Source organism: Carlito syrichta, unplaced genomic scaffold, assembly GCF_000164805.1.
Source record: "Carlito syrichta isolate Samal-C Ts95f unplaced genomic scaffold, Tarsius_syrichta-2.0.1 Scaffold311699, whole genome shotgun sequence".
Classification (NCBI taxonomy): Eukaryota; Metazoa; Chordata; class Mammalia; order Primates; family Tarsiidae; genus Carlito; species Carlito syrichta.
Window position 1 is genome coordinate 20318 of NW_007255795.1, and position 23774 is coordinate 44091.

At 38.9% G+C, this 23774-nt stretch overlaps 1 protein-coding gene across 1 annotated transcript in view; it reads left to right on the top strand.

The window, feature by feature from the left end:
- DCDC2 (doublecortin domain containing 2) overlaps window positions 1-23774 on the top strand; it is a 127739-nt gene that overhangs the window by 14130 nt on the left and 89835 nt on the right. The window contains exons 4-6 of the mRNA XM_008068951.2: window positions 5105-5251; window positions 7505-7559; window positions 18351-18510. Coding sequence (XP_008067142.2) covers window positions 5105-5251; window positions 7505-7559; window positions 18351-18510 — 362 coding nt within the window. The remainder of the gene's footprint in view (window positions 1-5104; window positions 5252-7504; window positions 7560-18350; window positions 18511-23774) is intronic.

The following is a 23774-nucleotide window of genomic DNA, read 5'->3' on the forward strand; positions in this document are numbered from 1 at the left end:
TATAAGAGTACTCACCTGATAGGTTTGTTTTAAGGAATGAAGTAATCCACATAGAACTTAAAGCAGTCATTGGCACGTTGTGGCACATCGACGAATATTAACTGCTTTTATTTTTTTGGTTTAGAGTAAATCCACATGCATCAACATTGCTTCAGCTGAGAAGGAAAGTTTTTGAGAGAATCAGACTCTTGATTTTTTATTAATTGTCCCTTACTTTTTCAGGAGAAATTTATGATTATTTGGTAATCTAAACTATTTGCTTAGGGTGAAAAAATCAGAAGTCAGGAAGTGTTAGTGGGTTTAAGGATGAGGCAGGTTAGAAAGTGTAATTTAGTGGGGTTGTATAAATGTAAGAAATCAAGAGCTTTTTCCTAGGGTTCTGAAATTTAAGTGGCGATGAAAATCATGGCTTTTAAATCATAAAACCTATGAAAATTATCTCTTGATGGAGTCTAACATTTATTTTCCTTCAGTTGGGGGGTTGCAAATAATATCTACATGTGCATAACATATTAAGAGTATGTGTGTATAAGAATTTGTTTGTGAATGTATTCTCTGCACTGGTAGAGTACATCTGTGCTTTTATTTTATTTTATTTTTTTGAGTTAGAGTCTTACTCTGTCACTGGAGTGCAGTGGCATGCTCATGGCCACTCCAGAGCCAACCTGCTGGACTCAGGAGATCCTTCTAACTACAGGCACGTGCTACACCCAGTTAATTTTTTTTTTTGGATATATTGTAGAGATGAGGTCTCACCAAGTTGCTCTGGCTGGTCTCGAACCTCTGAACTCAGACAATCTTCTCTCCTTGGCCTCCCAGAGTGCTGGGATTACAGACTTGGGCCACCGGCCTGGCCCATTCGTGCTTTTATACAAGCACACACAATACAGTGAATTCTCAAGTGACTGCATGCTATGTTTTTCAATTAAATATGTGTACAGATTAATGTATATTTACATATATTACTATATACAGTTCCATAGCCATTGAAATTTTAAATATAATTATGTGTTTTAATCCAAAGTTGTGTCTTATATGTGACAAAAAAAATTCGAATAGGGTAAAAATGCACAGTGTTTCTCCCACATCAGGCACTTCCAGTCGTTCTCCCTAGTAGTTTTTTGCATCATTCCAGAAATATTCTATGCATATGCATAGAATATTTTTAAAAAATACAAATTGAAACGTGTACATATATACATGTGTAAATAAACTTATGTGCACACACACACAACCACTCTTGCTTTTTTCCTGTAACAACAAATCTTAGAGGTTTTTTGTTTTTGTTTTTCTTGAGTCAGAGTATCACTCTGTTACCCAAGCAGGAGGGCAGTGGCATGATCACAACTCACCGAAGCCTCTACTTCCTGTGCTCAAGCTGTCCTCCTTCCTCAGCCTCCTGAGTAGCTGGGACTATAAGCATGCATCACCACTATCTTTAGAGATTTTTTCTTACCACATAAATAGCTCTATTTTATTATTTTTAATGATTTCAAAGAATTCTATTTAAATGAGTGTATCCTAATTTATTTTGACAGTCTCCTCTTGATGGAAATTTAGATCACTTCCAATCTTTTGTTATTACATGTATATAAATGTCTTTGTATATAAGCAGAGTTTATCAGAAGCCTAAAGTCAAGATGTTAAATTGCTGTGTTCAGTGGCAAATGCATTTATAATTTTGATAGATAGTACCAATTGTCTTTCAAAGCATTTATACTCATTTATACACTCACCAAAAGTTTATGAGAGGGCATGTTTTCACACACTTTTCTATAACGTAAAACTTGTAAAACTAACATTTCTCTCGTGTTGAATAAAAACAGTATTTCATTGTTTCTTGATTTTTATTTATTTAATATACAAGAACAATAACAGCTATTGGCTATTTCTTGTGTGCCAGGCATTGTTTCAAGTGTTTTATATTTTTAACTTAATAAACTCAGTGACTCCATGAGGTAAGTAGAGTTATTATTATTTTTTCATAGACATGAAATGTAAGAGGGGGAAGGGAACTCCCTGCCCAAGGTTATGCAGCTACTGATAGTGAGCTGGGATTCGAGCCTAATAGGCAGTCTGGCTCCTGAGCCTGTGCTCTTAATGACTAAGTTTTTCTCCGAATTACTGCCACATATTTATATTTCATTACATATGAATTATCTGTCATGGCCTTCATGCATTTATCTCATTGATGTATGTATAGGTACTCTATACATTGGGAAAATAGACCTTTTTTTTTTTTTTGAGTTGGAGTCTCACTCTGTCGCCCAGACTGGACTGCAGTGGCTGCTCCTGACCACCGCAGCCTCGACCTGCTGGGCTCCGGCAAGCCTTCCGCCTCAGCCTTCCAAGTAGCTGGAACTACAGGCGCGTGCTACCATGCCCGGCTGATTTTTGATTTATTGTAGAGATGAGGTCTCGCTGCCCAGGCGGGTCTTGAACCTGCGGGCTCAGGCAATCCACTCACCTCAGCCTCCCAAAGGCGTGGGATTACAGTCTGAGGCACCGAGCCTGGCTGAAATAGACCTTTTTTGATGTGACTTTTAAATATGTTTCTAGTTTGTATTTTCTTTATGTTTCTTTTTTCATACAAATATCTTGGATTTTGATGCAATCAAATGTCTAGTTTTCCCTTATGATCATTAAATCTTAGGACTAGCTTAGATCTTCCTCACATCCAGATTATAAAAATTCTCCCATATTTTCCTCTTGTGTATGTTTTATTTTATTTTATTTTATTTTTTGAGTTGGAGTCTCACTCTGTTGCCCAGGCTGGAGTGCAGTGGCACGCTCACAGCCACCACAGTCTTGACCTGCTGGGCTCAGGCAATCCTTCTGCCTCAGCCTTCCAAGTAGCTGGAACTACAGGCATGTGCCACCACAGCCAGCTAATTTTTCTTGATTTATTGTACAGATGAGGTCTCACCAAGTTGCCCAGGCTGGTCTTGAACCCATGGGCTTAGATAATCCTCTCACCTTAGCTTCCCAAAATGCTGGGATTATAGGCATGAGCCACCGTGCCTGGCCTCATTTTGTATTTTTAAATTTTATTTAAAGCTTTGGTTTTTCTGAATTTTACTTTGGTGTCAGAAGTGAAGGCAGATCTCAATAATTACATATGTATATTAGAGATTTAGTTTTGACTTTTTACATACACATAAATATAAACCCAACCAATAAATAATATAAAGCACACAAAGAGAATTTCATGGCCAGATATACTTATTCATACCTACATTAATATAAGCCCATTCAAACACAGAAATAAAATATATGCAAATACAGATATAGAGTGAAAATATAGTTATGTTGCCCAAATTCTTGAATACATAGAGGAACTTAATTATTAACGCAATGCCGGATATGAGAGTTTTGGTTGCTGTTCACTCGGGACATGCCCACTTTCCCTTAACAGATCATTTGTAAGTCTTATGATTGGAGCCCTACGTGCATCAGTATATTTATATATCAAAAACATCTAATAAAAATTGATTTGACTTTCTGTCTGTGTTTCTTATATTTGTAACAAAATAAGAAGAACATAGATCAACAAAACTTATATAAAAGAAGGCTAAAATCGGAGGTTAGAATTTATCCGGTACCCTTTACCTACCTGCAGAGGAAACAATCAAATCTTGGCTATTTCTAGAACCCACAGTTATGCTGCCCTTTACTTTCTAGCTATAAAAGTTAACTACCATTGGGATCTAATTATTTTGGAGAACAATGAAGTAAGAACCTAGGCCAGTGGTTCTCAATCAGGTGCAATTTTGCCCCTCAGGGACATTTTTCAGGGCCTGGAGCCATTTGGGTGATCACAACTGAAGATGGGGTGGCTACCACCATCTGGTGGGTAATGGTCAAGGGTGATGATAAACATCTTCCAGTGTACAGGATGCCCTCCCTATCTTTCCAACAAAGAATTACACGGTCCAAAATGTCAATGGTGCTATTGTTTAGGAACACTAGTCTAGGTTAAGGCAGAAAAAAACAAATCTCAGTTAAGTGTTGATATTTAGTCTTGTAGGAGTAGAAGTACAATGCTATAAAGAAACAGACTTCAACATTTGTATACTAACCAAAAACAAATACATTTCAGGAATTTGGGGTGCATTTTATGGTTCCGTATGATATGGGATATGGCCATTTATATAATCAATAAACAAGTCGACAGGTCACTAGATTTTGTGTTTTTTTTTGGCCTTTGCAAATGTCACTAACTTTTATTGTGTAATATAGGGACACAAATTTTTTGTTTATGATCTTGAAGTCCTTCCAGTTACTAATCTTTTTTATAACCTTCAATAATATGCACTAGCACTATCTCTCTGCTTTAGTTTTTAATAGTCAGTTTTTCCTGTTCTTTAAAAAAAATTCTGTGGATACTTTAAATCATCTCGTAAAATTATCACTGTTCTTCTAATAAGTAACATATTAATTGTAGTTTGTAGAAGCAGTTTTACAGTAAAGGAAAGTTCTTGTGAAACCTCTCAATTCTGGGAAGATATAATGTTCACTTTCTTGCTTAGGAGGAGGAACAACAACAAAAAGCATGAATGCTATGCAGTTCTGCACCATTAACACTGGCAACAGGTTCTTTTACCTCCTGCCCTCTCACCCCTTTTTCCTGACCCAGTTCTGTGTGTTTGGATGTAATACTTTGACTGAGGATTATTCCTATACAGAATGTGTTCAGAAGCTTGCCAGCCTGATGAATACACTAAGAAAATAAAATTTAAAAACACTCACAAAATATAAATACAAGAATCAATCTTCAGTGGAAACCGAACTTTGTTTAAAACACCACAATCTGTACAAGTTAATGTTTTCCTCTCTAAAATCTTAATATGGCCGCAATAGGGGATTCTTATGCTAGATTGTCAGGCTCACTGGATGAAACCCTGTACAGTGAAATAGTCATGGTGTCTACATTATGACATTGGCATTGAGTTGAATGTGAAGAGTTTGAGGCATTTATAATTCAACAATGAGAATAACAGACGAACAGATGAACTAAAGAAGGTGTTTTAGTTTACTTTATGGTTTAAAGCAGTTTTAAAAATACTTGTTAACATTTTAATTGTTGGCGTTCATGTTTTCACAGACTTTATACTTTAGGAGGAAAACTTGTTGAGAGTGGGGCAGAGCTGGAGAATGGGCAGTTTTATGTGGCTGTCGGCAGAGATAAATTTAAGAAACTGCCTTATGGTGAATTACTTTTTGACAAGACAACAATGAGAAGGCCTTATGGGTAAATCTTCATTCTTATTTACTCACTTCTTATGCATTAGTTATCATTTGAAATAGCATTGGTTCTTTTGCTGACCACCATTATATGTTATGTGATTGATGATCTTATTTATCACTTAAAATAGAAAGCGTGCATTATATATATTGATTTTGTTTTAGTGCCATGATGGGAGATTGAGAGCAAGTTTTGTTTTTATGAAGAAGATACAGGGCCGTGAGCTTCTCTCCAGCAAATATTATTAAAAGTTTTAGTGTCTTAACAGTAGCTAGATCAAATAATTTTTCAAGTTGTTTGGATAGAAACATTCAAGGGTGTAAAAACAAACAAACAAACAAACAAACAAAAACTATAGCATTTTACACTCCTTTAAAAGAAAAATTTTTTTGAGTTTGAGTCTCACTGTGTCTTCCTGACTGGAGTGCAGTGGCACGCACCCGGCCACTGCAGCCTCAACCTGCTGAACTCTGGTGATCCTTCCGCCTCAGCCTTCCAAATGACTAGAACTACTGGCGTGCACTACCATGCCCGGCTAGTTTTTTTTTTTTTTTTAAATTATAGAGACGAGGTCTTGCCAAGTTGCCTGGGTGGGTCTTGAACCTGCAGGCTTGGGCAATCCACTCGCCTTGGCTTCCCAAAGTGCTAGAGTTACAGACTGAGCCACTGAGCCCGTCTACACTCCTTTTAATAATAATTGTAAAACATAAAAACAATATAATTCTGCTTATGCAAACCAATCGAGAGACTAGGTGCAGAGTTAAGACATGGAAGATTTTAAGGATTACACATTTAATTATACACAGTGCACTGTGAATGGCTTTCTCTGTGAAATGTCATGTATTTGTGAAGGATGCTTTCTTTCAGCTGAGTAGATAACATGGCAGAGCTAGGTATAAAGAACTCTGGTCCCTGACACCCTACCTCTCAGCCTGTTCATGGTTCCCGAAGAACATGCTCTCTCGCTTTTCACAGAGTTTGTATGACCACCTTACTGATGGAAACCAAACCTTTTGTGGTTGTCCTCTGAAGAGCTAAAGCAGAATGTTACCAATGTGCTTTCTATTAATTCCCAACTTGTGTAGCTGGATGGCGAGAGGCTGACTGAGAGTTTCTAAATAAGTAATAGATGAAATGGAATTTTAGTGGTCATGTTTGAACTACGCAAGAGCACATGGGTTTCCAGCACTTTAGAATTATTTACCAGCAGACTTATTGCTAACCATCCTTACCTATCCATGAAATCAAATCCTTTAACCATTTCTGCTGAGCATCCCTGGATTAACCTGCTGTGAACTACAGTGTGTACTTGATGGTAATAAGAAAACTAACTCATGTTGACTTTTCTTATACAAAATTAGTAAGAATTGCCTTTAAATATGTGTCCTATTTTTGGAAAGGTTCGGTTGTCTCTCAAGATTGGTCTTTTTCTAATAATGCATACATCTGCAAGACCATTTATTCTTATGTTCTAAAATAATTTTTTATTTTTTGGTGAGAATAACTGGTTTGAAAACGTGGCCAGGCGCAGTAGCTCATGCCTGTAATCCTAGCATTTAGGGAGGCCAAGGCGGGAGGATTACTTTAGCCCAGAAGTTCAAGACCAACCTAGGCAACATCGCAAGGCCACGGCTCTACAAAAAATTCAAAACATTAGCTGTGCATGGAGGTGTGTGCTGTAGTCCCAACTACTCAGGAGGCTGAGGTAGAAGGATCGCCTGAGCCCAGCAGGTCGAAGCTGAGGTAGCCATGATTGTGCCACTGCACTCTAGCCTGTGTGACAGAGTGAGACCCCGACTCAAAAAAAAAGAAAAAAGAAAAAAAATAACTCCTTGAATGCATATGCCAGTGTTTTACTATTCTGTTTTCCAACAAGAGGTAGACATTATAAAAACAATAGAAATTTATTGCTTTCAACTCAGTCTGGCAAAATCGTTACTCAGATTGGGTGATGATTTTTTTTGATCTGCAAGTAATAAACATTGAGACTGGAATAAAAATGCTGTAAAAAATTTAAGGTGGTACTATAAATTTATTTATAAGCATTAATTAAAATTTTATACAAGAAAACATTAAAAATCTTTTGAACTAAAATTTGGAATTTTTATGGTAGCCTATGTGAAATTGGGAAAGTACATGGTACCTTTTATAAAACACAGATGTCAGTAAACAGTCAACAGGTTGGGATAACAATTATATCGCATTATATATTGTTTGCAAATAACATTCAGATTTTTAAATTGTCATTTGTTTCCACAGTCAGAAAGTGTCTTCACTACCTCCTATTGTAGGATCCAGAAAGTGTAAAGGGAGTGTAAGTATCAGATGATTTCTTCATTAATGTTCTTTATTTTTATATGATACAGAAAGGCTGTCCTTTGGGTTTCAATTAAGTTCAAGGAAATAAAACTTAGCTGCCATGTGGTATATAAAAAATTATGTGAAGCAACACTAGGACTTTAACATTACAATTAAGGTCCTAAAAGACAGCTAACATTTTTAGGATATATGTCTCAAATATTTTTTCCCTGTATGAGCACCTGATATAATTTATATTATGCTTGAAATTTGGGCAGTGGTGCATAGAAACTATAAGTACCTCATCAATCATCATCCAGTCTAGATTTCCATGTCTGACAAAGACTAAAAAAGGAAATTTTGGAAAGAAAATGGGACTCCTCAGTTATATTCCGCTAAAAGATTGATAAACATTCTAAATATTTAATTCCCCAACAAAATCTTTTCCATCTATCTTTCTTTTCTTTCTTTCTTTCTTCCTTTCTTTTTCTTCCTTCCTTCCTTCCTTCCTGCCTTTCTTTCTTTCTTTTCTTTCCTTTCTTTCTTTCTTTCTTTCTTTCTTTCTTTCTTTCTTTCTTTTTCTTTCTTTTTGTTAATTCAGCAAACATTGACTAAATACCTATTCTGTGGGAATGGTTGCAAGCATTTCTTAATCTATACACCCTTGTTGGGGTGTTTCCTGTCATGCTAGAGTATTTCTTCAGCAGATCTTTCTGGCGGAGGCCTCTCTTTCTTCCCCTTTGACTGAACTGCCTGACAAGTTGAGATCAGAACAGATTAGACACCACCCACCCACATCTTGTATTAACTAGGCAACATTTCTATTTTGGTATTTTGTAAGGTAAGTGATTGCTGGGTAATGAATACTGTCTCCTAATGATTTAGATCTCCCCTACTCCTCTTTGTTATATCATGTGAAATTCTTGAAAAAAAAAAAAGAAAAAGAATTTTGTGTGAAAAGTAGTGCTGAGCTCAGCATAACAGACATTCATTAACCACTCATTTGCTGAGACTTTTGTACTATTTATGACAAAGCTCTTTCATTCAAACAACTTATTAATGTAATTGAAATAAAGAAGATAGCTTGAAAAGGAAACACATGTGCTGAAACTAAACACCAAATATGTGGTGAGACTAGTAACCGTGAGAGGGAGAGAAGGAATTGATGTGCCTCAGCAGGGGTTCACAGAGGAAGTTGCATTTGAGCTGTGCCTTTGAGGACCCATTACGGTTAAGATTTGGGTAAAGGTGGATGAGGGGAAAGGGACTTCAGATGGAAGGGACAGTGTAAGGAAAGGAGCAGACATGGCCACAAAGAGACGCAATCACACTGGCTGATACCTGCTGAACACTCGGGGGCTGGATGCCAAGCTCTTTACAGGAGTGATTTATTTAATCCTGACTCCTTGAGGCAGGGACCTTTGTGATTTGCATTTTCAAAGGAAATGAGAAAAGGAAGTGCAAAGGGCAGAAGTGACATGTCCAAAGGCTGCCATTGAATAAATGGCAAGGGAGGGATTGAGTGTACATGGCCTGTCCAGAGCTCCTACTTCCGATCCTGGGGACAATGAGAGAGGGTCCATCATGGTATAGAGGGTGATGTGCCTGGAATGGCAGGCAGTGGCAAGTTTTATATGACCTTGAACATCAATGAAAAATCTAGTCTTTATCTAGTTCCATGAGAGCTTCTGAGAGGTGAAAATGTTAAACCGATTACATTTTAGGAATATCAGATCTTTTAGGTGTAGAAAGACTGAACGTGGCCAGGTGTGGTAGCTTATACCTGTAATCCCAACACTTTGGGAGGCTAAGGCAGGGGGATTTCTTGAAGCCAGGAGTCTGAGACCAGCGTGGGCAACATAGTGAAACCTTGCTTTTACAACAGCAACAACAAAAGGCCAGGTTCGGTGTCTCAGCCTGTAATCCCAGCACTTTGGGAGGCCGAGCCAAGTGGATTGCCTGAGCCTGTCGGGTTCGAGACTAGCCCAGGCAACTTGGCAAGACTTTGTCTCTACAATAAGTACAAAATTAGCTGGGCGTGGTAATGTGCACCTGTAGTTTCGGCTACTTGGAAGGCTGAGGTGGAAGGATCACTGGAACCCAGTAGGTTAATGCTGGGGTGGCCATGAGTGTGCTACTGCACTCCAACCTGGGCAACAGATTGAGACTCCAAATCAAAAAAAAAAAAAAAAAAAGAAAAAGAAAAGAAATTAGCTGGGCATGGTGGCATGTGCCTACAGTCCTAACAGCATGGGAGGCCAAGGTGGGAGAACTGCTTGAGCTCAAGAGTTGGAGGTTTAGTGAACTATGATCGTCCCAGTGCACTTCAGGCTAGGTGACAGAACAAGACTTTGTCTCAAAAAACACATTAAATAAATAAGCAAACTGAATGTGGTGAGAGTCCACAAGTAAGTTGGGTTGGTCAGGAGACATTGCAATCACCTTGGTATAAGGTGATAGGAGCCTAGACTAGGGAGGTGGCAGAGGTAGCAGGAAGTGTTATTGTTCATGAGGTTATTGTTCATGAGGAAACAGAGGACTTGGTTGGTGATTGGATAGTGGTTGGTGGTGGATTAGATACATGGGGTTGGAGCCAAAGGTACCTGCAGGTTTTTGAGGTGGATGACTGAGAAAATGATAGCCTTATGGCTAAGAAGGCTACCATTTCAGAGCAAATAATGACCTGCTTAATTTCAAACATGTTGAATTGGAAGTGTCATCACAAAACCCAGTAGAATGTGTGTGGCAAGCAGTTGTAAATGGCAGAGTCAAGGCCTAATGAGGCCATCAGGGCTCAAGTTGTAGATTTGACCATCCAGATAATGGTCCTAGTTGAAGAGCAGAGTTGGCATCACTGCGGTGCTCCATCCCCCCAGCGCAGCTGCACAGAGCAAGCCTTGTTGGTGCCATAGAGTGAGAGAATGGATGAGGGGAGCTCAGAGGCAGGTAATGCAGTGAGAACTACAGAGAGCCCAGGCTTGAGGCGTCCTAACTTCACTGGTGTAGAGATGAAGAGGAGTGAGCAGAAGAGTACCTGAAAAATATATTTTAGCCAATATAAAGCAAAATAAAACTCATGGATTTAGGGTTTAGAAATTGAATTTTTTTAATTTAAAAATATAACTTTTTTTTGTAGAGATAGGATCTCACTATGATGCCCAGGCTTCCAGCAAACTCCTGGCTTTGAGCTATCCTTCTGCCTCAACCTCACGAAGTGCTTGAATTACAGGCATGAGCCATCATGCGCGGCTGGGAATTGTATTTTTTTTCTTTAGGACTTTGTAGCAGAATTCCTTCTGCATACCATGCAAATATTAGCTCATTAATTCTCACAGTACAGCTGGAGGGATGATGGTTAAACAGAGACCCAGTGTAATTGAATAACTGACCCCAGGTCGAGGGAAAGTTGATGTCAGGGCCAAGATCATGACCCAACTATTTGCATTCACAATTACTGAACTTTGGAAATATGTGCTTGCTATTCTGAAATTTGAAAATCTAAGTATTTTATTAAAATGTGTAACGTCTTCTCTGCTTTAAAATACATGTGCTGATACACACATGCAATTTTCTTTCTTGTTCATTTGTTTGGAAGTTTTTCAGAATCTGTGCTGTGAATACTGGTTCATCTAACGATGATTGAATTTTTCATATGTCTAGAATGGTACTAAACCCCAGGGAGACAGCGATGATCAAAAAGACATGATTTTCCCTCTGATGCTCATGGTCTACTTGAGGAGACAAAGGTTAAACAATGATTCCACAAATCAATTTATCATTACGAAGTATGATAAAAATGAAGGAACTAGCAGAGTTAGGTATGTGTGTCAGGAGAGCTATCATTGAGGAAGTAACCTTTAAACAAAGACTCGAAGTTACAAGGTATATACCATCCCATAGAAAGCAAAGACTCAAAATTATCAAAATATTTCTCTGCTATAACTTAGAAAGCGAAGATGATAGCAGAGTTTGTCCCTCTCTTCACAATGTTCCTTCAACACTCTGTATTTATGCACACCATCAGTCATTCATTCAACATGTATTTTTTTGAGGACTTACTAAGTGCCAGCCATTACTCTAGGCACCGAGGTAGATAGACAAGAACTCAGACCTCATGGCGCTTTCATTCTAGTGCATGTATCTGTGTATGGGTATGTGTGTGGGGTGGGTGGGAAGAATGGGAGTAGACAATCAACTAGTAAACAAATGTCCAAATAATTTAAGATAGCGATAAACACAATGAGGAAAAGAAAATGAGATAGGACCCTAATTTATATAAAATTCTCTGGCCAAATATGGTGGCTCAGGCATGCAATTCCACACTTTAGGAGACTGAGGTGGGAGGAATGCTTGAGCCCAGGAGTTCAAGACAAGTCTGAGCAACATAGCAAGACCTGGTCTCTACAAAAAAAAAAAAAAAAAAAAAAAATACCCGGTGTGGTGGCATATGTCTGTGGTCCTAGCTACTTGGGAGGCTGAGGCAGAAGGATCACCTGCACTCAGGAGGTCGAGGCTATGGTGGGCCACGATTGTGCCATTACACTCAAGCCTGGGCAACAGAGTGAGACTTCAACTAAAAGTTTAAAAAAATTCTCTGAAACTGAGGCCTTAATGATATAAAGAAGCTAATCACGCAGGGATGAAGCAGGGGAAAACAGCACTTAAGGCAGAGAAAACAAAGTCACACAGGCCTTTGGTAAGGAGCCTGGCATGTGAGGAAGGCAGAGAGAAGGTCCGAGTGGTTGGAACTGAAATTGGAGAGGCAGGCAGGGTCCAATCATGTAGGCATACTAGGAATTTGAATTCTGTTCCTTGATAGGGCACCATTTGAGGGTTATAGAAATGGAATGATATAATTTGATTAATGTTTTTATTTATTTATTTATTTTTTATTTTTTATTTTTTTTTGCGTTGGAATCTCACTCTGTCACCCAGACTGGAGTGCAGTGGCCACTCCCGGCCACCGCAGCCTCACCCTGCTGGGCTCCGGCGATCCTTCCGCCTCAGCCTTCCGAGTAGCTGGAACTACAGGCATGCGCTACCATGCCCGGCTGATTTTTTGATTTATTATAGAGATGAGGTTTCACCAAGTTGCCCAGGCGGGTCTTGAACCTGCGGGCCCATGCAATTTGATTTACGTTTTTAAAAGCTCATTCTGGCCTTCGTATCTATAGAGAAGATAAGTGGATTGGGGCAAGAATAGAAGCAGGAGGCAGTGGGCTGGCGTGAGTTCAGGCATGTGATGCAAGTGACTTGGATGGGTGGCCGCAAGGGGAATGGATGTCAATTATGACTTTTCTGTGAGTATGTTGCCATTGATTGATCATTCATCCAACAACTTTTTTTTTTTTTTTTTTTTGAGTTGGAGTCTCACTCTATCACCCAGACTGGAGTGCAGTGGCTGCTCCCGGCCACCACAGCCTCACCTGCTGTGCTCCGGCGATCCTTCTGCCTCAGCCTTCCGAGTAGCTGGAATTACAGGCGCGTGCTACCAAGCCCGGCTGATTTTTTGATTTATTGTAGAGATGAGGTCTCGCTGCCCAGGCAGGTCTCAAACCCGCGGGCTCAGGCAATCCACTCACCTCAACCTCCCAAAGGCACAGGATTACAGGCTGAGCCACCGAGCCCAGCTCCAACAACTATTTATTGACTGCATATTATGCCTCGGTCACTGTTCTAGTGTTTTCAGCTCAAAAGATTCTAAAACACTAAATGTACGGAGGTTTCATTCTAGGGCAAGAGACAATCAAATACACAATATATCAAATATCAATCGGGGTAAGCTTGAAGAAAAATACATTAAGATATGGGAAGAGAACGTGAGAGAGGATCCTATTTCAGCTGAGTGGTTGGGAAGTCTCTCTTAGAAGGTTCCATTTGAGTAGAAGAGAATAGCCCCTAGCACAGTGCTGGGCGTCTAGTAGGCTCTCACTAAACCTGATGAGGGGATGTGTGAATGTCTGGCAGTGAGCCTCCCGGAGATGGTATCTTATACCAGTAAACCCAATGTCACAAGCTCAATTTTTAACAGAAGGATTAATTTACTCCTTTCCTTTAGTTAATTGGCTCCCTGGAGAATTTATGAATTTTATAGATCATTAGCTGCCTGGCACTGAGAGGAGGGGCGTGAGTGAAGGGGACTGTGTGGAGAGAGCTAAGCTTCCAACTTTAGGGACCACTGCAAAATCAGTGAGGAAACATCCTGAGCGCACATGACGCTTATCAAAGGGGACATAGATCTAGAGTTTCAGAAATTTATTTTTCCCATGAAGCTTCCTAGGAATTGCTCCATTGCATAAAGAAGGCAATGTGGGAGGGATCTTGATAGAACTGAGAGAGAGGAGAGAGAGAGAGAAAGGACAGCCAGCCAGCACAGGGACCCTGAGAGAGAGAGAGAGACAGAGACAGAGAGAGAGAGAGAGAGAGAGAGAGAGAGAGAGAGAGAGAGAGAGAGAGAGAGAGAGAGAGGGAGGGAGGGAGGGAGGGAGAGAGAGAGAGAGAGAGAGAGCGCGAGAGAGGACAGCCAGCCAGCACAGGGACCCTGCTGCCCTGCTGGAGCATAAATGAGTTAGTCAGCAGAGCCCCAGGCTGTAGGGGGCAGTGTGGGCAACCAAGGTCTCTGAGGGACAAGCAGACCCTTTCAAAATAGTCCACGGTATGCCTTGTGCAACTCAGGACCAGAAGCCACTCCTTATGCAAATTCAGTGCTGGGAGAGCCACTGAAATCAGCAAATTGTGAATAATTTTAAATTGTGATCCTAGTGATGTAAGTGAATTCCAGTGAGTCTAGATCACTAGATGTAAGTGATGCAGTGGTATAAATGAGTTGTCTTAAGTTCCACTGGGTTTGAAAAATAGATCCAAACTGTGAAAGCCTGTCTCCTACATGTGAGGTGACACCACATAGAATCAAAGCACCCTCTAGTGGTGAAGATTAATATTAGAGTCACCTTTGAAAGTTAAAGCCAAAGACTAAAGGATCTTTTGTCGTCCTTATTGCCATTTGGCTAGTACATCCTTATGGTCAGTAGTTTAATATTATGATTCCTGTGGTTTTGACAAAAAGCTACCTGACTTTCCAAGTATCACAAAGTCACTGTGAAGCAAGTGATAAACATAAGAATTCCTTATTCTTCAAAAACTCAATTTTGTTACAGAGGAAACTGGGGACAGGATAGGTAAAAGGACTTCTCACTCTTGCTATTACCAGACACACAAGTGAGAGAAACATCTGCCAGAGTCACAGTCCAGTCCTCTGCTCATAGTAACTCTTGGGCCGAAATACACACATTATGAAGGTTGCTCAGTGAGGCAAACCTCTCACAGAATTATTTTAAACTTGATGTTTTATGGCCTATATGGTTTTGGCATGTTTTCACGGGGGCTGGAAATGGGTTTGTTGTGGTTCATGAAAGAAATCTGAGTAGATTGGATGTTGTTGGAAAGAGCCTAGGAAACCTTTAATAAAAAATCAATCCCAATCTTAGTAGACTGAGGGGTAATTGAAGAACTCTTTTTGATTTTTTTTGTTTATTTGAGTCAGAGGTTTGCTTTTCTTATTAGATCTATTGATATGCATGTGAGGCAAAAGGCAGGGCAGTGATTGAACTATTGCATGAGGTCCAGTTTTTGTGTAGGACACCCTGTAATATTAGGCTGCTTTTTCGTTCCTTCCACTTTGAGATAAAGTTGTAATTTTTTGCTCCTGAGATGGCTGTTTTAGGGAACCATACTATGTAAGTGTTTTTAGTGCTTTGTGAATTAGAAAGCTTCAGTGCAGTAGAAAAAGAAGACCTTGAGAAAGTTAATTCCTTTATAAAATGGTGATAATACTACTTATACAACTTGTATAACATTCATTTATTTATATGTAAGTTATTGTATATTTTTGTATTATTAACACTTTAGATTAATCAACCTTTTACTTTTTTTTAAGAAAAGCATTTAGCTGGGCATGGGGGTGTGCACACCTCTAGTCCCAGCTACTCAGAAGGCTGAGGTAGGTGAATCGCTTGAGCCCAGGAGTGGGAGACCAGCCTGGGCTATATAGTGAGAGCTTGTCTCAAAAAAACAAAAACACAACAACAAAAAATAAAAAGCATTTAAACTATTTTCAACTTTCTAATTACTAAACAAGTCTTTCCTTTCTCTTAGTTTAGTTGACGTTTTCTCACAAAGTACCTAGAAATTAGTCATTACTCAGTAATTGAATGCATGAGTGAGTGTCATTTGCCAAATATTTGCCATGTGTAGTTATTTGAATTAGCCGGTCTTTCTTAATGTTCTACAATTACTCTTTCAAGTGTCTCTATCAGAAATATGATAAGTCAGAACTTTCCCATATATTATACAAGAGAGGAGATTTGTAAAAATTATATCAATCCCCAGCATGCAGAATGGGGATGCTTTTTTTTTTTCTTTCTGAGTCAGAGTCTCTCTCTGTCACCCAGGTTGGAGTGCAATGGCACAATCAAAGCTACTGCAGCCTTGACCTCCTGGGATCAGGCCATCCTTTCTCCTCAACCTTCTAAGCAGCTGGAACTGCAGACGTGTGCCACCACATTTTTCCATATATTATAGAGACGAGGTCTTGCTATGTTGCCTAGGCTGGTCTCAAACTCCTGGGCTCAGGCAATCCTCTAGCTTCCACCTCCCAAAGTGCTGGGATTATAGGCATGAGCCACCGTACCTTTGGGGATGTTTGTTATACCCCTTTTGTGAGTAATACTTGCCCCAGAGAGTTGTAAAACACTGATCTTGCTGAGCTCTGGATTTTCCCATTCATTAGGTTCCATTCTAGTCCTTACAAGTTCATAGCATCTCTGAAAATCCTAGTAGGCCTGCTAACTTCTTGGAAAGGATTGTTTCTCTCATTCAAAGCTTTTGTAATTTCAAAATCTTGAGAAGAAAAGACTCCACTGAAAATTAATGGGAATATGAGACTTGGCTGATGATTTTGGAATCTCCACTATAATATATTTATTTCCTCTGCCAGACACTTTATGACAGAACTTAAGATTCTTAAGAAAGAATCATTGAAGAAAAAAAAAAAAAAAAAAAAGGAAAGAAACCTCTGGCTGCAGTTACTGCAATAATTAAATGGAAACTATGTTTAAATTGCAGTTGGAATAGGAAATTAAATTACACAAAAGTGTTATAGATTTGGACACATTTTCATACTGTTAATAAAGCTATGCATAATTCATTTTCTTGTAGGCAAGGACAAAATAGCATAAATAACTTCATTTGTAAGGCTGTGAATTTTTCTATTCCTAATTGGGTGATGGCTAGAACCATTTAAATGTTTTCGGATGGCTGAATATACAAATGTTTAAAATGAGCAGTTATAATAGTTTTCCAGGCAGATTTGTATATTTAGTATTACTACATTTATTTTCAGACACTACCATAGTACAGATGTTGCATAAAGACTATACTCAATATGGTGTGAGTTTGGTATGATTTTTAAGAAAAAGATATTGACTCTCTGCTCTAGGAGAAAACACTTTGACACTAATTAAGAAAACACCATAATCAGGCACTGTACTAGTTCCTTTATAGGCTTTTCTATTGCATTCTCATGGTAGACCCAAAGGCAGGTATATTAAGCCCATTCAACTGATGAGGAAACAGAGACTCAAAGAAATTGGGAGTTAGCACATGGTCCCATGGGTGATTAGTGACAGAGCAGTAGCTCAAAGCCAGGTATTTCGGGTCTCTAAAACTTGCTTTCTTTCCACTACCTGCAGCCTCACACCTATGCACTCAGGTAAGTTTAGCACCTGAGTATCTAATTGCCAAGGATGCCTTATAAAGAAGGAGTTTCTCACTGCAGTGGTAGCCAAGTAGTAGCTTGGCTGGTTATCAGCACAGTTGTTCCTTGCAATAGCCCCCACAGTAGTGGCTGTTCTGTAGCTCCTCAGGAGCTCTACTGGGACAGTGACAGGGGTCACTGGAACTGAACCTCACTCTGATGCTGAGGAGTACACTTTTGGTAGCTGCAAGGTCTTCACTGTAAGAGGCACATGGGGACCAGAGGCAACCGCCGAAGGTGTGATTGCTCGTGGCTGCCTTGCAGGAATAGGGGCAAGTAGGTAGCACAACCCCCTCAGGAATAAGAAGGTACATGTGGTCCTGAATCTCTTGTGTCTGGTGTTGCCCTGGATTTGTAATTCTTAGATACCACGGTAGCTCCCAACAGATGCATTAATATTGGAGGATTTCTACAAGCACAGTGTGAATGTACTTATATGATGATGTCTATACATTCACAATGACAACTAGTTATGAAGGTATTTCTAGATTAACTGATCAAACCAGAGTGGTCACTGTTCCTCATCTAATAGACGTCATTGATTCTTCAGAGAGGTGCAAGAGTGAGAAGATGGTTAAGGCGGCAGATTTCCAAGGGTTCAGGCAATTGCTCTGCTCCTGACTGGCTGTGAGACCAGTCAAAGCTTCCCTCTAAGTCTTATTGTGCATCTATACAGCAAGGTGAAAACGGTACCTATCTCACAGGGCCAGCAAGGACTGTATCAAAATACCGTTTTATAGAATACCTGGTCCATGTGAAATACTCAACAATATTGAGCTATTATTTTTACTCTCTTTCATCTGCTAGACCCTTCTGCCTATAGGAAGATAGATTTGGAGTTAATGTATTAAGATACACAGTTGCAGAATCAGAAGGATCCATTCCCTTCCCCTGCCCCTACCCTGTTTATTACTAGGTAATGAAATGAATTTACTAGAAATCCCTTTGGAAGTTTGTTAGTCAGTAATAAGGGGCTAATCTTTTGTTATTTAGGGAAATGATCGCCAATCAAAGTCGACAGTTGGATCCAGCGACAACTCATCTCCTCAGCCCCCGAAGAGGAAAGGGAAAAAAGATGTGAATTCAGAAAAACTGGTAAAAGTGAAACAGAATGTAAAGTTAAAGAATTCACAACAGACAGTTCCAAACAGTGGTAAGTGCATTATATTGTTATTATTAATTATTTTACTCTTAAGACTGTGATACAATTTTAATTCTTAAATAGATCCATTTGTTTCCTAGGGCCCACATAAGATACTCTTTATTGTCATCTATTAGTTTTCAAAGAAGCCTTTTGGTATATGAGATGCTGCTGTTTTGTATGCTCAGTTTCTATCTGTTAATTTTTTTTTTTTTTTTTGTGGAGATGGGGTATTGTTATGTTGCCTAGATGGTCTTGAACTCCTGGGCTCAAGCAATACTCCCACTTCGGCTTCTCAAAGTGATGGAAATATAGGTGTGAATACCAAACCTGATCTTCAGTTTCTATTTGTAATTAGCTGATGTGCTATGAGGACACTTGTTTTAAGGTCGAATATTTCTTGTAGTGGTCTTATTTTAAAAAAGATAAAATTTGCCATGCTCTGCTCTTACTGATAGCACTTGTTTAATATTTTTGCCAACTACTGTTGATACTTGTCTCTCTTTTTTGTGTCTGTATCTCTTGCCCACATTCATTATGATTTACTTTTAGTTACAGATCACCTTTCCTGAACAGTCGTTTTTATTAATTTTACTAAACACACACAAAAGTTTACCAATAAACCGTAGCATATGTGCCAAAATTAGTTGTGTAGCTTTATTTTGCACTACTAAGTGAGAGATGATATAAAATAGATTAAAAAAATTTTTCATTAGCCCAAGATTTTATTAGTATGAGATAAAAGTGTGGTGAACTAAGGAAGTATGTGATACAAATTGTGAACTTTCACATTAGGTTTTTGTGAAGATGGGCGATTTTTTGTGTCAGTCCAAGCATGTTCTCAGAGTGACTGGGAAACAGACCAGTGGAGTGACTCCTTCTTTTCCTGCCCTAGAATCCACTCACACACCCTACCAGTGGGACGGGGTAGGGCATTCAGGGAGGGGATAGATGGGATCAAGTTGCAGATTCATGGACAGAGTATCGTCTTCCAACTGGGAGTTCCAGCTTATTTCAGAATGTGAAGAGTCACATTCAAATGACAGCAATGTGAGTATCACAGCTGAGGAGACAGCTTGAACTCCTGTGAGGCCCTAGAGGAAGCTGCACAGATGATTAAAGAATCAGAAGAAATATGTGTGAGATTGGGTTAAAAGAATAGGGTACATGGATGAAGCAATGCCACAGAGAAGCAGTGAAAGGAGTCTAAATCATCAAAGATTTTAATGATGGAGATTATCTGGAAGTCAAGAGTCCTAGATTTTTGCTCCAGTTCTGCTACTGACCTTGGGCACTTAACTCACCTAACCTTTTTTAGGCCTCATTATTGATCTGCAAAATACGGGTTCATATTAAGATATATCTCACTGGGAGTGGTGGCTCAAGACTGTAATCCCAGCACTTTGGGAGGCTGAGAAGAGAGGATTGCTTAAGCTCAGGGGTTCGAGACCAGCCTGGGCAACTTGGCAAGACTTTGTCTGTACAATAAATCAAAAAAGTTAGCCGGGCATAGTAGTGCACGACTGTAGTTCCAGCTACTTGGAAAGCTGAGGTGGAAGGATCCCCTGAGCCCATTAGGTCTAGGCAACAGTGGCGGTGAGTGTGCCACTACACTCTAGCCTGGGCAACACAGTTAGACTCTGTCTAAACAAAACAAAACAACAACAACAACAACAAAAAGATTTATCTCTAAAGTTTTGCCTGTCTTTAAATTTGTACAGTTCTTTTCAGTGACCAGGGTAAAACTCAGTCAGCCAATACTTATTAAGTGACTATTATGTGACAGGAACCAAAGAAAATAAGTTAGCCTTGAAGAACATGCTGTGCCCTGAGCATTACAAATAAGAAAGGCTTTACTTTAATCAATATACTGCGAAGTCCCCAAGATATATCCCCTGAGCTATGTTTTACTAGTTTTTTTTTAATCCCCCAACAATTGGCACTGGTATGATAGATATGAAGCATCATAACTAAGTGTTCATTCATAAATGTTGAATGAATGAGTATTCATTCATTCAATTATGGAAGAAATAAAATAGTTAGGTCTGTAATACCCACTAAGAAACAGAACTTGTTTAAAATTTCCATAAGTTAGGCTGGGCACAGTGGCTCACGCCTTTAATCCCAGCATTTTGGGAGGCCAAGGTAGGAGGATTGCTTGAACCCAGGAGTTTGAGACCAGCCTGGGAAACATGGTGAGACCTCATCTCTACAAAAAATTAGCCAAGTGTGTTGGTGTTGGTGTGTACCTGTGATTGCAGCTACTCAGGAGACTGAGGTAGGTGGAAGGATCACCTGATCCCAGGAGGTCAAGGTTGTTGTTAGCTGTGATTGTGCCAGTGCACTACAGCATGGGTGACAGAGTGGGACCCCAACTTGAAAAAAGAATTCATGAGTTATACTTGATTAAAAGTCTTTTATAAGATGTTATTTGATTATTTTCTGTGAAGTTCTTATTAGTCTATGGAAATTTGAATCCTTCTTCCAGAATACTTTTAAGAAGTCTTTGGATTTAATAGTTGTCCCTTGGAAGAAATGAAAGAATCATCTTTTCAAGTTATCTCATTCGTAGAAACTTGGGAACACAAGAGGCTGTATATATATATATCTCATTCTTAGGAAAGTAACCTTTATTAAAAAGTGGATTTATCAGTATTTTTGCTGTTATAGAAATTCACAAGTAGTTTTCAACAACATTTGTGTCTGTAGGCATGAGAATATTAAAAACCTGTTCAAGACTGAAGCAAGTCATATTTTAAAAGTGCTAGAAAAAGGCAGAAGCCCTCAGCTGTTCTTTCCTTATCTTTAGAGAATCCTGCAGTTGTTTTAGATAATTGCTCATTTTAAGTGTATATTGTCCATTGTGGTTTCATAATGTACTGATTATAGACTTTTCAGCTGCTGGATCTCATTGTTACATGCAGCAACTGCTGGTGCCTTGTTTCAGGGATTGATTTTTTTTTTTTTTTCAGTAAGAGTCTTGTACCATTGACCTAGAAGCATATTTAAGAGCTTAGATGAAGCATTTTTTTATCTTTTCATCTTGATAGAAAGAACATATAACCTGGAAAATGAATCTTGACTTCCCCAAATAATTTTTTTCTAGGAAAAATGAGAAAAGATTTTGTGACGTTCACTATATTAAACTGTCAGTTTATAAGTTTAAGCATATTAGCTTAAATCCATACATTTAAAAACTGAGGAATTTTTTCTTAATTGATCTCCCATCAGATGTCTTCAACTAGAGAAGTTTTCCAGGTTGTCATATCAAAAGCCTCTCTCTTCTTTCTTACTACTTAATTCAGTCTTCATATCCATTTATTACTGAAGTTGATTTTTACTTTAATGTCATCTGTTTTACTAATTAGAACCAAGTGCGTGTTTTTGGATACTCATGTCTCAAGAGGGCTCTTATTCTCTAGAAGGGTAAAAGCAATAAGTGTTTGAAGCAAAATGAAAGTGGAGGATGTGGAGACTTAAGAATTTGGTTTTAGAGATAAAATCTACATAACCCTTTCTACTTAAAATTTGTTTTAACGTCAATGTTAAATAAGCTCTTTAGCTTTATTTAAAAATGTGAAATTTTAGAGTTAGGGCAAATATCTATGATTATTTTCTAATGTGTTAATTTGTGCAAATGTTTGATCCAATGTTCTTTACCTATGTACTGTTCTCATCTTAATTAGAAAAAAGAGACTTCATAGACTATCTTGATTTTTTAAAATAATTAAGATTGTAGCTGTACATTTTGCCCTTTTTTATTGCTGACATTTATTAATTCTCAGATATCAAATGTTACATGAATGAGCAATGCTGACATCAGTCTGTAGATGGCAACCTGGCTCTAATTTTCTTTCTTTTGTTTTTTCTTGACTCTGTTTCTCTCTGTAATAGTGAAGCTTAATAATTCAAGCAAAGCAGTGACATATTTCTTCAGTGAAACAAATCCCATTTTCTTTTGGTAGCCAAGATGCAAAGTAAGATTGGTTGGTGATTGATGAAGTTGGGTGTGAAATGCATTTTTAGTGCTGCATTTAAATACCAGCTTAACTGGCCAGCACATGTTTTTGTTACACTTTCCACTTGAGTTGCAATGCCTTGAGATATGTTTTAGAGACTGCTAACTTGCTACATTCTCCACTATGAGCAAGACAGTAATGATGATTGCTTTGAAATAGCACTTTGTGTGATTGGTTATATTTATTGGCATTATTAATATTTGGTACACAAAGGACTTTAGTGCTCTTTTGAACTCTTGGTACAGTGAATCATGGCCTTAGAAATATTGGAAAGCCTTCAGATAAAATAGCCTGGTCTACATTGCTTCACTTTTCATTGTATTGATAATTATAAGTATGTTTTAAAGGCAAGGTATTAAAATGCAAGCAAAAATATGGTTGTCTTCTTTTGAAGGATGTGGTTTTCTTACAGTTTACATGAGTGGGCACGCGTGCATGCACACACACATGAGCCATTATCCTTCTTGATTCAGTTCTTGGCTTATTCCCAGTGTCATTCCATGAGTTTCCTAAGGAACATGTGATATTTCGACTCCTGATTACTGATTGGGAGCAGGTGCAGTGCCAGCAGACGGATGTCTGAATATTATGACCTTGTTGGGTGACTGCCTTGAGCAGTTACGCTCTTGAATTTCCTAATAGCTACAACCTGCACATGATTTGCCTATATCACCCCAAACATGAAGCATTACTGCAGTTCATTCTCAGAGCCACGGGGCATTGAAACTTGAGCTTCTTTGGTCCAGCCATGAACCAGGTCAGGCACTGGCTTGGGTTCCACTCCCAGGACATTCTGAAGATGACATCAGAAGCACGTTAGGAAAATGTGCTCTCCCAAGTCTCTCACCCTCTTGGGGGTGTCAGGTATTGGAAGAAGGTATATAGGAAGACACCAATGTGACTTCACAAAGCAGTGCACTGGTTTTGTTTAATAAGCTGAGGTAAGATTTATGATTTGTTGGCATCTCATCCTATGACAAGGAAATACAGATTTTCTTATTTTTTTAAAGATTTGTATCAATTTAAGTGGTACCAGTGCATTTTTATTATGTGAATATATTAATATTGCTTAGTGAAGTCTGGGTTTTCAGTGTAATTATCACCCAGATAATATTTATTGTATCCGTGAAGTAGCTTTCAACCCCCACCCTCCCCTATGCTCTTACCCTTCTGAGTCTCCATTGTTTTTTTTTTTGAGTTGGAGTCTCACTCTGTCGCCCAGACTGGAGTGCAGTGGCCGCTCCCGGCCACCGCAGC